This window comes from Struthio camelus, chromosome 7 (assembly GCF_040807025.1).
Source record: "Struthio camelus isolate bStrCam1 chromosome 7, bStrCam1.hap1, whole genome shotgun sequence".
NCBI lineage: Eukaryota > Metazoa > Chordata > Aves > Struthioniformes > Struthionidae > Struthio > Struthio camelus.
The window spans coordinates 4989146-5005201 of NC_090948.1; the positions used below are offsets into that span (position 1 = coordinate 4989146).

Genomic DNA, 16056 nt, shown 5'->3' on the forward strand with positions numbered 1-16056 from the left:
ATGCAATCTGGAAGAAACCAAGCTTCATTAGATCCGTTGCTGGTGGAGCTGGCTATTCATTTTGAGGAAAATTGTACACTTTTTTGTTAAGTTATAGTAGTGCCTGTAGGTTGCCCTTGTAGCCTTGTGTTAGGTGCAGTATATAAACATAGAGTTAAATGAAGTTTTATGAAGTCCTGAGTACATAAAAGCAGCTTGCTTTTATTTTAAGCTCAAACCTGGTATCTGATCTTGCCAATACTTCCAAGTAGCCTTTGAGTACCTGAGAACTGTGAGACCGTACATGGAAGAAAATATACTAAAATGCAAAAGAGTTTGTAGGATTATACCCTTAGACTGATTTCCAAATCTGTCTTGAGGACCGAGCTTGTTAAAGAAAGGCAGGAAGTTCCCAGCAATATAATTTGCTCCCAGTAGAGCAGTGTCAGAGCCTAAGACTTGTTCTACTCAGAGTACAATGAAAGATGAAACACTCATATATAAGGAAATACAATTAAAACAATCGGCTAATGAAACAAAAATCCTCTGAGCTACTCCCCTCTCTGTTTTTCTTTATACATCCTGTCTCTTCTCTGTTTGGAATAATTAGATTGAAAGCTCTTCTAAACGAGGAACTGTCTACATTTTGTCTCGTGTAATGCGAAGGTCATGGGTGGTACTTCAAAACATATATTAATATTTAGCATTTGTCTTTACTGTCTTTGATGAAGACATAGAATTTTGGCCACGGATTTCTGCAAGAATTTTTCTGAGGATGAACAAAGAAATACCAGCATGAGTTGGCAGTATGTAGTATTTTTCCTGAGGGATTTTGTTCATGCGCTAAGGAGGAGCATAGGAAATCACGTAGATGTTCTGCCAGTTAGTGCATGGTAACACAAAACCGTATGTGACAGTTAGACATGGCCTGGATGAGACTCTTGGGTACATAGAGTGCCATGAAATTTTGGTGAGCAATTAAAAAATATGAGTAAGCGGGATACAGTTATAGAGCACAGGGATAAGTTCTTTGACAATTCTCCAGCAACTGTGGCACAAGTGAGATTTCAATCACAACTTTCAAGCAAGGCAGTAAGTAAGGACAGCTTAGGGATGGTAGATAAGGGTGGTCTAAGGATTAGAAATGCAGTCAAGGATTCATGACTGGTACTCGGTTCCTGTTTCTGTCACAGCCTGTTGTGCAAATTATAGCAAACCTCCTGCACACAATAGAGTTCTGTTGCAAAACAATTCTGGCCTATCTCCAAAACCAGAGGTGTTCTGATCATGGCAGCGCAAAACCAAGTCTAACCTAAAAAGTACCAGAGCTGTATAAGTATTACATTACTTTCCATTTCTGCCCTATGCAGACTTTCCAGTTCCAGTTGGTGCTGGCCTTATTGTACAATTTAGACATTCCCAAAATGTCTCTCTGTACATTTTGTTCATGTTCTGTGAAACACTGAGAGCTGATCTTCCCACCTTCACCCTGGTATTTTAAGGATAAATATGCTAAGGACTGTGGGGGACTCAAATACTATGGTGACTGGGGTAATCTTAGACCAGAATATTTTTCTGATAATAATAAGGTAGGCTCTATCTAAAGTCTTATCTTCCAAAGCCAGAGCTCCAGGCTGTAGTTTGCTGCATTACTGGCTCGCTGAAAAGGCAATGGCATCTGCTTTTCTTTGTTCAAGGCTTTGCACAATTTGGAGCTTGGAGACATGGCCCCTTGTTTCAAATCTGCCCTTTTTGTGCTTAGTCATTACCTTCGTGGAGCTCAGTAGTCCGGTCTCCTGGACCTTTGTAACAGATGCTATTGTGCAATGTGAGCAACTGTGATTGAAGTTTCCAGAACAGATTTTAATTAGAAACATAACTTCATACAGTAGCTTGGAATGAGTACAGGGGAAAAAATCAAAACAAGAGATGAAAAAGAAAATGCCAAAAGAGAGACAAATAAAAGGCCATTTCACTGGCGTTTTGTACTGAAAAGCACTTGACAGGAAATACTGTGCATATCTGTAAAAACAAAAGCATATAGCAAGCAGTAATAATTATATTATGATGACCTCAAAGAACCAGATCCTCAGCTGGTGTAAATCAGCGTTGCTTCATTGATTTTATGGGTGCTGCCACTTTGCATTGACTTCACTGGTGCTGTGCCAGCAAGGACCCTGGCCAGTCTGGCACAAATGAAAGAAAGAAACTTCAAATACTTGTGTATGGTTTGCTTATTTTTTTTTATTAAATTCTAATCTTCTGTTTTGCAGATTGTCCTCCACTTGGTCTAGAGACATTAAAAATTACTGACTTCCAGCTCCACGCTTCCACAGCAAAGCGATATGGCCTTGGGGCCCACAGAGGAAGGCTTAATATTCAGGTAACATCCATTTTTCTCCTAAGTGGTAGAATGGCTTAAGGTTGTATTGTTGTATAAAGAGAACCAATGGACGGTTATTGGTTCTGACTACTTTGTCAGCTCATGTAATTCAAATGAAGGGGAAACATTGGAATTACAACAGTGAATAAGGTTGATGGATAACTCTTAAAGTTGTGGGGCTTATTTCCCAGTTTAGAAAGTGCTCCAAACTTAATGTGCTGAGGATTCAAATCCTTACAGAACTCGCTGCGTAAGTAAAGGTGGAGGTGAGCTGGGGCACAAATATTTCTCAGCTGTAGAAAATCATCCCAGCTCTGTTAACGGTGAGACTGAAAGGAAGCTTATGAAGCAGATTGCCTGTTTTTTGTTGTTTGCTTGTAGTTAATGATAGTTCTTAATTGAAAGTGTGGTTTTAAATGAAGCATTTACCCTAAGGCAGCTTTTCAAATGCAATGATAATGCTACAAAAAATGCTACAGTTAGAAGCCACTAGCATGCAACCTTTTGTCTGGTTTAGCTGCTTTTATTTAACATTAAGAGATATGTGTTGCAGGACCGAATTCTATTTCCTATGTCTTTTATTTCCTTTTTCTGCTTTATTCATGCTACCTGCTGAATTACAGTTGTTTCCTGTGTAAAAATATTCCTCTTGTGTAATGAAGTAGACCATTTAAAACTCAAGTTCATATACTGGACGCTAGTCACCAAGTCAAGAGTGAAAAATGCATAAAGTTTGTTTAACTTAACTAGTTACGTGTTATTAATCCTAGTCCTTTTATTAACCCTCCATTAGATGCTTTTTCTCCAGCTGAACAGAATTGCTAGTTAATGGGCTAAGAATGGGACTAGGAACCATGAACTCCGATCAGCAGTGTGATTTCACGTGATGCCCAATTCAGAGTAATGCAGCTGGTAGAAGGAGGAACCACTCTTCTGTTAAAATCCCATGGTGGGTAGTCCTCCTCTTTGCTTGAGCTTGATCTGGTGATAGCACCTCTGCTGCAACAGTTCTGAGAGTTTATCCAGAGAACTGCTCTATTCTTTTGTTTTGTTTTAATGGGTTGATTTTTTTTTTTGTTTTAATTAGAAAAGTTCAGTAAACCCTGTTCACCGTGCTGCTATGTAAGCACCAGAATTGCTGAGTGGTAGGAGTGTGCAGACAGGACGGAGATGGGCATGCGCCCTTTCCTTTCAGAGCAAATGTGCTATTATACCAGTCTGGATTTGATGTGAGATTTTACTTGTAGCCTTCATGTTTAATTTCTTTTGACATCTGACCGAGGTACTTTGCTTCTTTATTTCATGTTCTTTGCTAGGAAAAAGCCCCAGTGAACACAAAAATAGCATGTAGATGATATTCAAGTGTGTTCTATAGGAATGTTTAATTTATTTTTTATTTTATTATAGTTTTACTTGTATAAAAACCATGAAATATGTGATGTAAGTTTTTTCTGAACTATTTATGCCAGTTCTGTTTGTTGTGGTCTTTCATTTTTCATGGTATTGTTAAAGTCCGCTTTATTTAAACACAAGAATGACCATACCGGTTCAGACCAGGTGTCCATCTAGCTCGCTGTCCTATTGTAGCCTTAAAACAAACCGCAAACTGTAAGAGTCTTGCGTATAATGGTGATGTCCAGAGCCTCCAGTGGAAGCAAAGGAAAGGGTATCTTGCTGGGTAACTGTCAAAAGACAGGCGCCAGGCAGCTTGTACTCCCAGAAAGCACTTGGGGCTAGGATTAGACTGAATTTCCATGTGTGCATATATTTCTTTTGGTAACATTTTACCAGCTGGGATCTCGGGGGCCTGCATTTATCTCCTCCCACCTTCATCTACTGCCATCATCTCAGCTGCTGGTTAGCAGCACTGTCCAGGCCCTGCTGATTATAACAGTAATGTTTCTGCCAATTCTTTGGCTATGCTTTCATTTCTGTTTACTGTGAGCATAATGTCTGTGCCTGTACAGCACTGCAGGTCTTATGTCAACTCCTGAGTACCGCACAGAAGTCTCAGATGAAAAGACCTTTAGTCCCAGTGCCAATTAAAATAGTTTTTACTTCCTTCTTTGTTCTCTAATTTCAGATCTTTGTTTTGAAAAAACATTCTTTTTCTTGTGAACAAAAGTTTCATGATGTCATACTTGTGCTTGATACAGATTTTAATTTTGTTGTTGTTCTCTAGAACGGCATTAATTCCGCATAGATTCTCCTTGCTGTGTGAAAGTTATGTTTTGATTCTTTTCTGATATATGAGCTTATCTGATCCCAGGACTCTCAGATGCTCATATATGAATAACCTGTAAGTTAGGTGTGAGTGCCTAATCCATGGCAATTTTTGATTTTGATTTTTTTTTTTTCTGTTCTACTTTTCCTTTTTAAAGGCAGTAATTTTTCTGTCCTACAGCTTTATCTCTAATAGATATTTCTAGTAATCCTCAAATCAAAACTTTCCACTTTACTGAAAGCTTATCTCTATGCTACAGATAAATTTATTTCCTAAACCCTCTGATGACTTAACGCTGCCAGTCACAGTAGTAATTCTTAAAAGTTTTGCATTTGTTTTTCTTCTCCCTTACCTTTGGGATTAGCTCAAAATTGATAACCTTTCAGTGTTTTTGAAGCCACTTAAACTTTGCAGATCTCTTCCCTGTCACTTGAGTTTCAGTGATTAATTTTATTTTCCATTTAGGACTCCTGAATTTCGATAGCATTTGAAGAATATAGGCTAACAACCCTATGTAGGTATCATAGGGGAGCTAAGGTTGAAATGGAGATTAACTTGTATTACAATAAAGTGAAAGCTAAAGTCAAGTAGCATGTGGAGATGTGTGTGGCAGTGCATCGAGGGTGTTTAACAGTGGTTCCTTTGCTGCCCATGATGGTGTGCTTTCCCCTGGCCAGTCCCTGGAGGAGCTGCTCCAGGTGGGATGCAAGGCTAGGACAGGTCTAGCTGGGCTTCTGACGACAAACAAAACTTCTCACTTGACTCTTACCAAGAATTTACCTCTCTGAATATCTCAAAGACCAGAAAATGATGTGCCCAGCCTTTTCTATTGTTGTGTCACACCTGTAATTGTATCCGTGGTGGTTCTCGTTCACTGCTCAAAAAGGCAGATTGCACCATGCTGAGGAAAGGTAAATGGTACTGGTATTTAAGCAGTCATGTTTTCATACTGTTTGGTACTGTGCACGGAGGAGGATTTTTGGCCCAAGGCAGAGAGCATCTGAGTCCTTGATGCTCCATTGAAGCTTCACTGAAGTGCTACGCTGGGTGCAGGTTAGGAGCAGTTTTATGGGGCACAGCCTTTGTAGCCTGGCCTGGGTATCATCATAGTGCCATGCAAAGGCTGGTGTGACTTTTGTATTTCTGCACAAAATGAAAAAAATTCCACTGTCTGCTCAAATTTTTCCTTTGCTGCAAGATTTCATGATGTAACTCAAAGCTGACTGAGGAGCCTTGGGCTCTCCCTGGGTAACTGGCACTATCTCGGTTCACAGGGAGCTGACAGCGTGTGAAGTTTTCTCCAAACACTTTTGAGGGTTATTTTTCCTGTTTAGGTTATTGGTAGGATATGAAGTTGGTCAGTCAGTGTATGTTTTATTCTGAAGAAAGTCAGGCTTAACAAGAAGAGAGCATTGGTTAATACCTTCTAAGATCCCCTCTTCCTGCTAGCTTATTAAGATCGTACCTAATTTTACTCCCAGGCTTGTGAGAATGTGCTGATTAAGCTGTGACCTGCTGAAGGCAAGGTCAGTGCTATTTGGGCTTGTAGAGCCTGATACATTTGAGGGCTACCCTGCAGCTGCAACAGTGGCATAATCAATAGTAATTTAACACCAATGGGAAAAATCTGAGAAATTAAAAAAAGATGATTTATAACATAAATCTGGCTAGTGTTTTACAAGAAGAGTAAATTAATAATTTTCACTTTTCATCCATGGCTATTCTGCTATATTTTGTAGCAGGAGTAGCTGGAAGGTACGGGAATTGACTTATCAAAAATTCTGAAATGAAATGTTGGTGGAAATGAAGACAGAATGGTTATCATTGCCTATGCTATACTTGACCAGTTGATTGAACGAAGACGCCTTGTGCTTGTGAGTGGTCCACAAGCCTAAATCTCATATTAATCTCAATTTGGATTGAAGTTTGGAAGTGGACTATTTCTTTACTGCTAATGACCTTCATCAGTTGGCCCTTGGAATTTGGGGTATTCAAAAGTACATTTAGTGTTTTTTGCATTTGGATGTGAGGAAACCTAAGCTAGGTTAGGCTTAGAGGTGTTCCTTAAAAATGCAGTGAAAGGGAAAAAAGGTTTGCTTAAGACCTAGTCCTTACTTGCAGTTTCTGTTAGTTCCTGCGCTCTTCTACTCATGAAGATAATGTCAGTGTTTAAAATGTGTTGTTTTTAAAAAAAAAAAAAAAAAACACCTTTTTTTGTCTTTTGCATGTTATAATTTGGATTCATTAACTCCATTAGCTGGATATAGAATTTTTAAATTGAAGTAAACATTTTATTGGGATAGGGTATTTTGACCTATTTTCTTTAATAGTTGTTCTTATCATTCAGCAAGGGGAATTATAATTTTCCAAAGATCTTAATTACAATTTAAATCACTAAATACTTACCTAAAGTTACAAGGCTTTTATAGAAGTGGCCATTGGGGAAATTCAAAACTTGAAGTTTTTTTTTGTTTTTTTTTTTAAGGGAGAGGCACAGACAAAGTCCTGACTTTAAGAGATAGAGAATATGGAAATTTATTGAGATTCTTTTCCTTGGGAGATATTTCTATTACAAATTTTTCAAGTAGTAATCTATGATATGCAGCTTCTTGCTAAACATCTAGTGAAAAATATTATTTTAGCTTAAGAAAAGTTGATGCAAGGAGAAAAGGAAACAGGAAGAATTAATAACAGTTTCTCTCTTATGCTCTTCCTTTGGCCTTGTTATTTTAAGATCTGCGTAACTGTAATCATACCTTTGAGACTCTCCATATTCAATATATGTCTTAAATATATGCTTAGCTTTTAGTCAAGTCCAGTTGCAACCATGGAAACCTAAATATGTAATTTAGGGGTTTTTCCAAATAAACTCTTCTTTCTCTCCTCTGTTTTCTCTTTTCATTGTAATGTAGAAGACAGGTCTGATGAGCATCACACTGATGTGTAATGCCCTCTTTCTGAATGAGAAAGAACCCTAAACCAAGGCTCCTACTTGAAGCACTGTTGGTGATGTCTGTGGTTCCCTGAAACTGCTGAAATTTCATCAGTGCAAGTGGGATTAGTACACTGCTGGTTCAAGGTGCTCTGTGGAGCTTAATACTTCCTGGCAAGCACTGTTTTTAAACCCTAAGGCTACTTCAAATTTCATCTTATTTTAAAATACTTTGAAACCTTTTCTTGAAAAAGGTGATAACTCAGGTCAGTGATCATATTTATATTCTCTCTTGTTCTCCCTTTGTTCGGTTGTCCTTGAAAAAACTGTTTTCCAATGTTAACAGTTTTCTTCTGTATCTTGTATTTCAACTTGTACACAAAGTTAGCTTTGTAAATATCAGAGCTAGTACAGAGACTAAATGACTTAATGTAAATTTGGCAGAGGCAGTAAAACTGAGATAGCACACCTGAAACTTTGTTAAGTTTTGATACCTTAGAAAATGGGAAATTTTAAGATTTGAATATATGTCTGCATTCTGCAGTACTTCCTTCAGATGCAACTAGACTTGAATTGGAAAATGGGATTGGCAGCTGCATCCTGTTTTGTGGCTTAGGTTCACCCCAACTTGCGTTTTAGCAGAAACTCTGTGAAAGTAGATGTAGACAAACCTGTTAATTTCTGCCATGCTAACACTTCTATGACTGTGTGATCTCTGCTAATACTGCTCAGTGGGATGCTGAAGGATGACTCGGGCAATTTAACAATTGTGTTCTTGAGTATTTAATTTGTTATACATACAACAATTGAGGTTACATCACTGAAGAAACAATAATACGCCAAAGTTTAAGATCTTTGTCTTCAATATAGACTTACAAAATTTTCTGTACTCTTCCTTTATAATTGGCAAATATTTAAGAATACCTATTCTTAGAATTGCCTGGATGGCAATGATAAACTCGCATTAAATACAGAAGAAATGCCGTAATAAGACATGTAGCTTTTGAGAGCCATATGGAAAAGCTTCTGTGCATTCCATGACTTTCTAACCAGCTTGGTGCAGAACACTTCCTGGGGTTTAGTAATGGGATGAATATCTGTAGACCTCTGATGCTACGTTTCTTTAAATGTTATTTCGTGTGTGTTTAGAATACAACTTGCTCAAAGGATCTTGCAGCTGTTTCTCCTTTGAAAAAGCTTATGGTGTTAATTGCCAATATAAATTGGGATACTGGTGGGTATAAGTCGGAGTACAGTTGGAAGCAGGCATTTGTTTTAAGGCCTTGAAAGTCCCTACTGATGAAAATTGTATAATTCTGGGAATGACAATTAGTGGAAAATGGTATCACTGTTTCCATATGCCCTACGTTCTCCTTTGCTACTTTCAGTGGAAAAGGAGGCTGTTCCACCTCTAACCATTCTCTAAATGGATAGGAGCTGGCTTTTTAGGACTTGCATAACTCAGAGGACCATGCAGATAACTTCTTCTGGGTAAAGATTCCTTAGGCTCCTGCCAGAGAAAGGTAGACTGGACTAAAGTTCTGTTCATGCCCTCTAACTGTATATTAAACTTATATTTCAGGTTCTCAGTTTTTAAAGAGATTTTACAGTATTTTTTTCTTCGAGTAAGAAAATATTTAGGTAGCTCCATAGAGCTGTTGAGAATGACAATCTCAGAGGTCTTAGAACATGTGCTCGAGCAAAAAGAAAAAGTGGAATGAGTAATGACTTAATGTTTTCTTTCCTTTTTCCCATGAAAGACCTTCGGTTTTGTGGTTCTGATTTATGAAGACAGCTTTGCCTTCTTTTCAGGCAGGTGTTAACGAAAATGATTTTTATGATGGTGCTTGGTGTGCAGGAAGAAATGACCCATATCAGTGGATTGAAGTAGATGCTCGAAGGCTAACAAAATTCACTGGAGTTATCACGCAAGGAAGAAACTCTCTCTGGTCGTAAGTACAAAGTTACTTTCCTTCCTGTGACTCTAGGCTTTCAAGTCAAGGAATTTCCATTCTGTTTTGGTTCTTCAAGAAAGAAGCAGCATGGAAATACAGTGTGAAATCAAGTAATTGAACTGAGGAACAATAAAAGGCAAAGTGTTTGTGTGGCATATGATACAGACTTGAAGGTAGCAAGCTTCTATAGTCATTATCTATCTACACATAAAGTAAAGGTAAAGGAAGCAACATAATTCCCTCAATTTGCATGCCTTTATCCTCATTTTGCTGAACTTGATTTTTATTAAATTTCCTAATTATTTTCCAATATTTAAACTTCATTAGTTTGTCCTACTAATGAACAATGAGTGATCCTTGGCATTTGCTAATACACAGGCAATCACTAGATAACCAGTAAAATTCCAAAATATAAATATTAACTGCAGATTTAAAATCGTATCTGTATTATTTTTTGAAACAAGAGTTTCTAATATATTCAAAAAACATGCAGTATGTTTTGACCAGAAACTCAAGTATTTGCTGCTAGGTATGCTGTGGTATATTTATGAATGGTAGGAAGACTCCATGGAGTTATAGCCTGCTTGCTGTACAGCTTTTAGGAAGGACTGCTTTTCATGAGAGGCAGTTCTCTTGTTGCCTTGCTGAAAGGGCAAGGATGTAGCTTGGCTTCTGGTCCGGTAGTGCTGTCCCTTTCAAATGCTAACAGCACTCTCCAACTTTTTGGTTACTGCTTATCTTACAGAATGAGAGTATTGCACTATGAAGTAACTGTTTGCACAGGGTTGTGCACTTAACCTGGTTGTGACCTGCTGCTCAGAGTAGATACCCGGATTAGGACCCCGCTATGTTTTAGAAATCAGTCTTTCCATTCAAACCACTTCTCCAGGGACATATTAGTGAAAGATCAATTGCTTATGTTGGATATTGAGTTGGATGTTTTAGTTCACCAAATTGTGCTCCTGAAATGCAAGAATTCACCCTTCACCCCCAGATATCTGAATCCCATTCTGCACTGGTGTTAATCCTACTAAGGAAGAAAGGAGACTCTATGTGTGAGTAAACTAAATGGGGAAAGGGAAATTTTCCTCTTTGCTCTGCTAAAGATCTCTACCTTCTCGTTCAGCTCGAGGCAACGGGGGATGAGAAAAAAGGAGGCTTTTTTTTTTTTTAAAAAAGCTTCTCTCACTAACTCTGACCCTAACTAGCGTTGGTGCAGATACCAAAAGTACCCTGCTGACATCAGTGGTATTACTCTATAATACAGCCTGTATGAGTGAGGTGAAAATGATGTGCCAGGAGCAGAGCAATTGGCTGGCCTAAACAAAAGTTGGAAGTCATGGTTTATTTTCTTCCTGGTCTTTACAGCGTTCATTCACAATCTCTTTTAACTTGTTGAGTCTTGCTGCGCTACATGAGTGAATAATCTCACCCACATTGCTAGACCTGCTTGGCCATGTAGGTTGGGGAAGCAACAGCCTTGGATTCTTTCTGGCCAGATCCCTCAATTCAGAAAATCTGCATGCTGTACAATAAAAGCAAACCAGAAAAATATCACTATAGTTAAGGAAAGAGAAAAAGAAGCTTTTTACTTTCTACACTATAATTTCTAGTGTTTCTTTTCTTTTACGCATTGGTGTGGGAGCAAGAGCCCTTTTGGCAAGAAGATTTCTATATTTATTCCATATTGTTCTGTGTTAGGTAGATAATTATTCTAGCAAAGGCTTATTCTTTTCTGTACCTGTACTCTTGACATCACTGTTCCCTTCAATACCAGTGCTGCATTGCTTTATCTTGAGTTGCTATTTTTAGTTTAGCTATATAGTGAGTTTACAGCAGGACTTGATGCTCTACATTCAGTACTCACTGTCTTCCCCCCGCCTCCCCCCAAACCTGACCGAGTCTTGTTTTCACCCTCTCCCCTGTGCGAAGTCAACTGGGAGAACTGCGAAGGTCTGCAGGAGGAGCAGGGTCAGAGCTGGGAGAACAGAATCAGGTTCCTCCTAGGTGGCTATTCAGCTTTGCAGAGAAATAGGCGTGTTTCTGCCTCAGGTGAGCAAAGGCAAGTTTGAAGAGGCTAGCAGTATGCATCTGTGGTGTGAGGCAGGCTAATGCCTGCCAGAAAGGATGTCCTGCAAGACTGGGCTCTGTGCTGCAGAGAGAGATAGAGCAAGGTCCCTATGAGGGATAATTTCCTACCCTACCTGAAAGCTGCACACAAGGGACTGTCATGGAGGTGACTCCTCTGATTAGGATGTGACGGTCTCTGACTCAGTTGTTCAGATCAGGTGTGGGATCTCCTTTATACTGAATAATAGCAGCAACACCAAGTCCTGACAGCTGGCTGAAGTGACAGATTGGTAGACTTTCTGCAGTGCATGATTAGGAAGACATGATGTTACTGTCTAATAAAGTGTGTGTATATGTGTATGTATGTATATAAATATATCTGCAGATGTACACACATGCATTTTTGGCCCACTGAAGATGACCAGTCCTATAGTGCCTAATCCTTACTGTAATAGGCTTGGGTTAAGCTTCCACGAAACAATGTTTTTCACTTTTGCTAACTGCCAGGCTTTCTGGGGTTGTGTCACAACCCCTAAAGCTTGCAGAAACCTGACTTTCTGCTGATACAACCTCTGCAATGAGATTAGCTTCCCTGGAGTCCACCATGCTCATTTTGCTCCCTCCCTCCCCTCAAACTATATAGATAAAAATCTGTTTACCTGAGAATTTGTATGGTCTAGTTCTGCAGGCCTTGAATTTTAAAAATGATGTAGTACCAAAGTAGGTGTCTGCATCTTCGGAAGAGTTTTGCCTGACATATGCAACCCTCATCTGAGCTAAGAGTATTGTTCTGGCCCTTGCCAGTTTCTGAGCACTTTAGGACATGGTGATGGCAGATGCAACAAAGTAATTCAAAAAGCAGCATCTACGTGATGGTCTTTTGATGGCATTTGGTGAAAGCTTTGGTACTTCTGGCAACACAGGGAAACAAGAGCTTATGACGATACCCAAGGGAGTTTCATGCAGTGAATGGCTTTTTACAAGCCACCCCAGTAGAAAAAGCTGATAGGACTTTTACTAGTGTGAATAGACTCTTTTGTGATAGTTTTAATGAATCTTTCTTTTCTAGTGCCCATTTATTATCTCCCTCCTCTTAGTCTTAGTGGCCACTAAGTGTGAGGGCATCAAAAAAGACTACCTATAGTATGAGAGTTTGGGCAAAAAGATGCTGTTCTATTACCTAAGGGACCTTCACAACTTCATGAAGGTATATGACAAGAATATAGTGCATTCATAGCCAATGGAAACATATGTTGGAAAACAAACTTATTTCAGGTAGGACAACCAAACAACGCCCCTCTGCTGATTTCTATTGTATTAGAAGCAAAAGCTTGCCAAGCTTGAGAGCCAAGGTAAGATTTTATTTAAGCCTTGGAGACCTTCCCAGCATGAAATAAAGAATCAAGACACTAGGATATGTGCTAGGTTTGCCAATGCTGTTATGTGACACTGATTTAAAAAAAATGAAAAATTAAATTTCTTGTTCAATGCAAGGGAAAAAAAATGATTAAATGAGGAGAATTCACTCAACATCCACTCTGGGCCTCTGCCTAGATCAGATCCTTACGTGTCTCTGTTGCTTTGGCTTCTTTTGCTACTAACTTGAAGAGTGGACCTAAAATGACAAGGGAAGGTAGGTGAGGACCCACAGACTGCCGCAGCAAATTACTCTGCTTCTTGCTGCAGCATTTGAGATAGCAGTCTGACCTTTGATTCTCTTTGTATTACTGATGCCCTAGCCAAAGCGAGTGTACTGACGGTAAAAGCAACCTCTTACACTTTTTGACTAGCACTGGCAATTGTAGCCTGGATTTGCTGATGGTTCACCCCACCCAGGCAGTTTCTGCAGGCCTAGCGTGTGCCAGCAGCCAAGAAATAACTTACCCTTGAAAACTAGTAAGTTTTAACAGAGAATGACTAACATGGGTTGCTGAGCAAGAGACAACATGGAAAGAAATATTAAATGTAATGAATAAGGGAAGGGAGATGAATGAGCAGACAAATGGGCAAAAGTAAAAAGGAAAGAAGGAAGGAGCTAGGAAGAGAATAAAGGGTCAGGAAAAGAGAGGAAGAAGGAAGGAACAGAACAGAGACAATATCGACCAGGTGAGGCTGCTAGGGGTGGGTATAAAGAATTGCAGCTGCAGGTATGCTGATAGAAACTCTTCAACCTCAGTTTTTCTTTTCTCAGTGCTGCTTGAGCAAGTTGTGTGTGTGGTTTGTGTGTCTTTCCTTTTTTATTTTATTTTTTTAAATTGTCCCCTGCTGCCTGTGGCTCTGCTTGGCTTTCCCATGGCTCTCATGCCTGAACTCTAGACCTGAGTGCAGAAACAGCTCTTGAAAGTGCGGGTAACCCCACTAGAGAAAGAAGGAACCCATGCTCGGTTAATACTGAGTTTTTGATGTGTTTAATCACTTCCGTCACATGGAAAAATGCTTCTGTTCTGAGTCAAACTCTCTACTCGGACTGCACAGCTCTGAATTCCACAACGGTCACTTGGAATCAGATCTTTCTGCTTTTCTTTCCCCTTTTGTAGCTAGCACAATTGAGCCTTGAAGGAAAATTCCTGAATTTTGAGGAGTTCTTCCTTTTACCAGTCAAAATAAGCACAAGGACTCAATGACTGTAGCTCTTCAGACACCTGAGGCGTTCTTAGGAAATCTGAAACCGTACTAAAATGCTTTTTAATCATCAAAAATGGCAAATTCTGCTTAGATTTTTCCAGAAGTTGTGCAGATGTTCTTGAATTTCTCAGATAAAGTGGGGCCCAGCTGCAAGAACCAGGGCTGCTTTGACATTTGTGCTGAAGGTATCCAAAACTCGGAAGTGACACAAACGTGAATTGATAAGAATAAGAGTTAACAACTTGGGCTGAATGTCAGTTCCTTCCCAGGATGCTGCAGTATAAACGAGAATATTTTGGAATTGGTGGTTTCTGGGGAGTTACTATGCCGTTTCAATAGGAACGTCAACTTAATGGAAGCACATTAGTGGCATCTCTTTTCAGAGCTGTTTTGTTTCCCTTCTCGGGCAAGAAAAGTTGTGGGAGTGACGTGACCTTTTTTGAAAGGCGTGTTATACCCGCTTAGAGAGGGATAGTGCTAGCAGCTGGGATTTAGCTGGGCTGAGAAGGTGTTTATGGCTGAATATTTGGGGGAGAAATATTGGTATGTAATTCTTTATACTGCTGTCAAGATGTCTTTATGAGGTTTTTAGGAACTACATATATTTAAAAAGCTATTCAAGGCCGTTCTGAGTGGGACACTGGCAGCATCATTGTGGAATTGTGCCATATATTTAAAGTAATGATGTGATAGTTTAAAATATGCACTCTTTTGACAGAAGGAAAGAAAATATTAATCACCGTTAGCAGTTTGGCAAGAATCTAAAAAACATAGGAAGCATGTTTCCCACAACCCAAACAATCTTTTGATAATTCAGCACTATCTTTTGTATCAAGAAGAAAACCACATGTCTAAACAGACACAAAATGTACTGAGTATTAATATAAAGCTTCAGACTGTTTCCACACACAGGATGTTTTAATATAGAAAAGAGGATGCAATATTTGTTAGTAACATGTATTTGCTATCCTTGATAGTTCTAATAAAATGTAGTCATTCAACCATGTCAAGTTATGTACTATTGCTACATGTAATGAAATAATAAAATGACAGTATAATATGGAAAAGCATGAATGAAATATTCTGTACAAAATGCTCAAGTTCCAAAGCCAAACTTTGAAATTTTCTTAAAGACTCCAAAATAGATTTATTTCCAAATACACGTTTATTTCAGAACTTTAAGCTCTATGGCAACTTTAAAGTTTTTAAAAAGTTAATCCTCTTACTTTTATAATTTTTTTTAAAAATTTGTTTTCTTAAATTTAAAGGGAGCAAAAAGTTTCTAACTCTAAATTAGGTAGAAGTTAGTCTGAATGCCTCGCTGAGAGACTGTAGGATGATACCGAGCTCAAATATCTTATCTGATACCTCTGCTCAAGACATGGCATGCTATCCCACTGCTCCAGGAGAACGTGATAGTCCCACACACCAGGAAGCCCATCCTAAGCCTTTTATACCCGTTTATTCAGAACACAGCATCAGCCTTATTAGTTTCATATCTTGATGTACAATTTGTCAAGAGAATGAGGAACCCAGTTAAACAGAAATTTCTTACCAGGCCTGTGTATTCAGGAGCACGCTTGCTCAATAGCGTAATTCCTGTTTAACCACCCTGACTGGAGGTGCCCCAGGGACTAACAGCCCAAGTCGGCTGGGGAGGAAATGGAGCCGTAGCTCTGGCCTGCTTTTAAACTGGAATTCCTTCGATCCTGACTATATTTTGAACTAGAAAGTACAAATGGGAAGAAATGGTGTAGAACCCGTTCTGACATCCCTGCTGTGTCACCTATTAGATTTCCATGTGCTGTTCTAAATGGATAGTAGCTGATAAATACCTGGCAAATTCTTTTTAAATCTGGTCATGCTTTTCCTTAAGTCAAGGTATTTG

At 39.0% G+C, this 16056-nt stretch overlaps 1 protein-coding gene across 1 annotated transcript in view; it reads left to right on the forward strand.

Moving 5' to 3' along the window:
- The window catches only part of CPXM2 (carboxypeptidase X, M14 family member 2), an 81311-nt gene that overhangs the window by 24240 nt on the left and 41015 nt on the right, over window positions 1–16056 (forward strand). The window contains exons 2-3 of the mRNA XM_009670541.2: window positions 2253–2362; window positions 9331–9470. Of these exons, the coding sequence (XP_009668836.1) occupies window positions 2253–2362; window positions 9331–9470 (250 nt within the window). The remainder of the gene's footprint in view (window positions 1–2252; window positions 2363–9330; window positions 9471–16056) is intronic.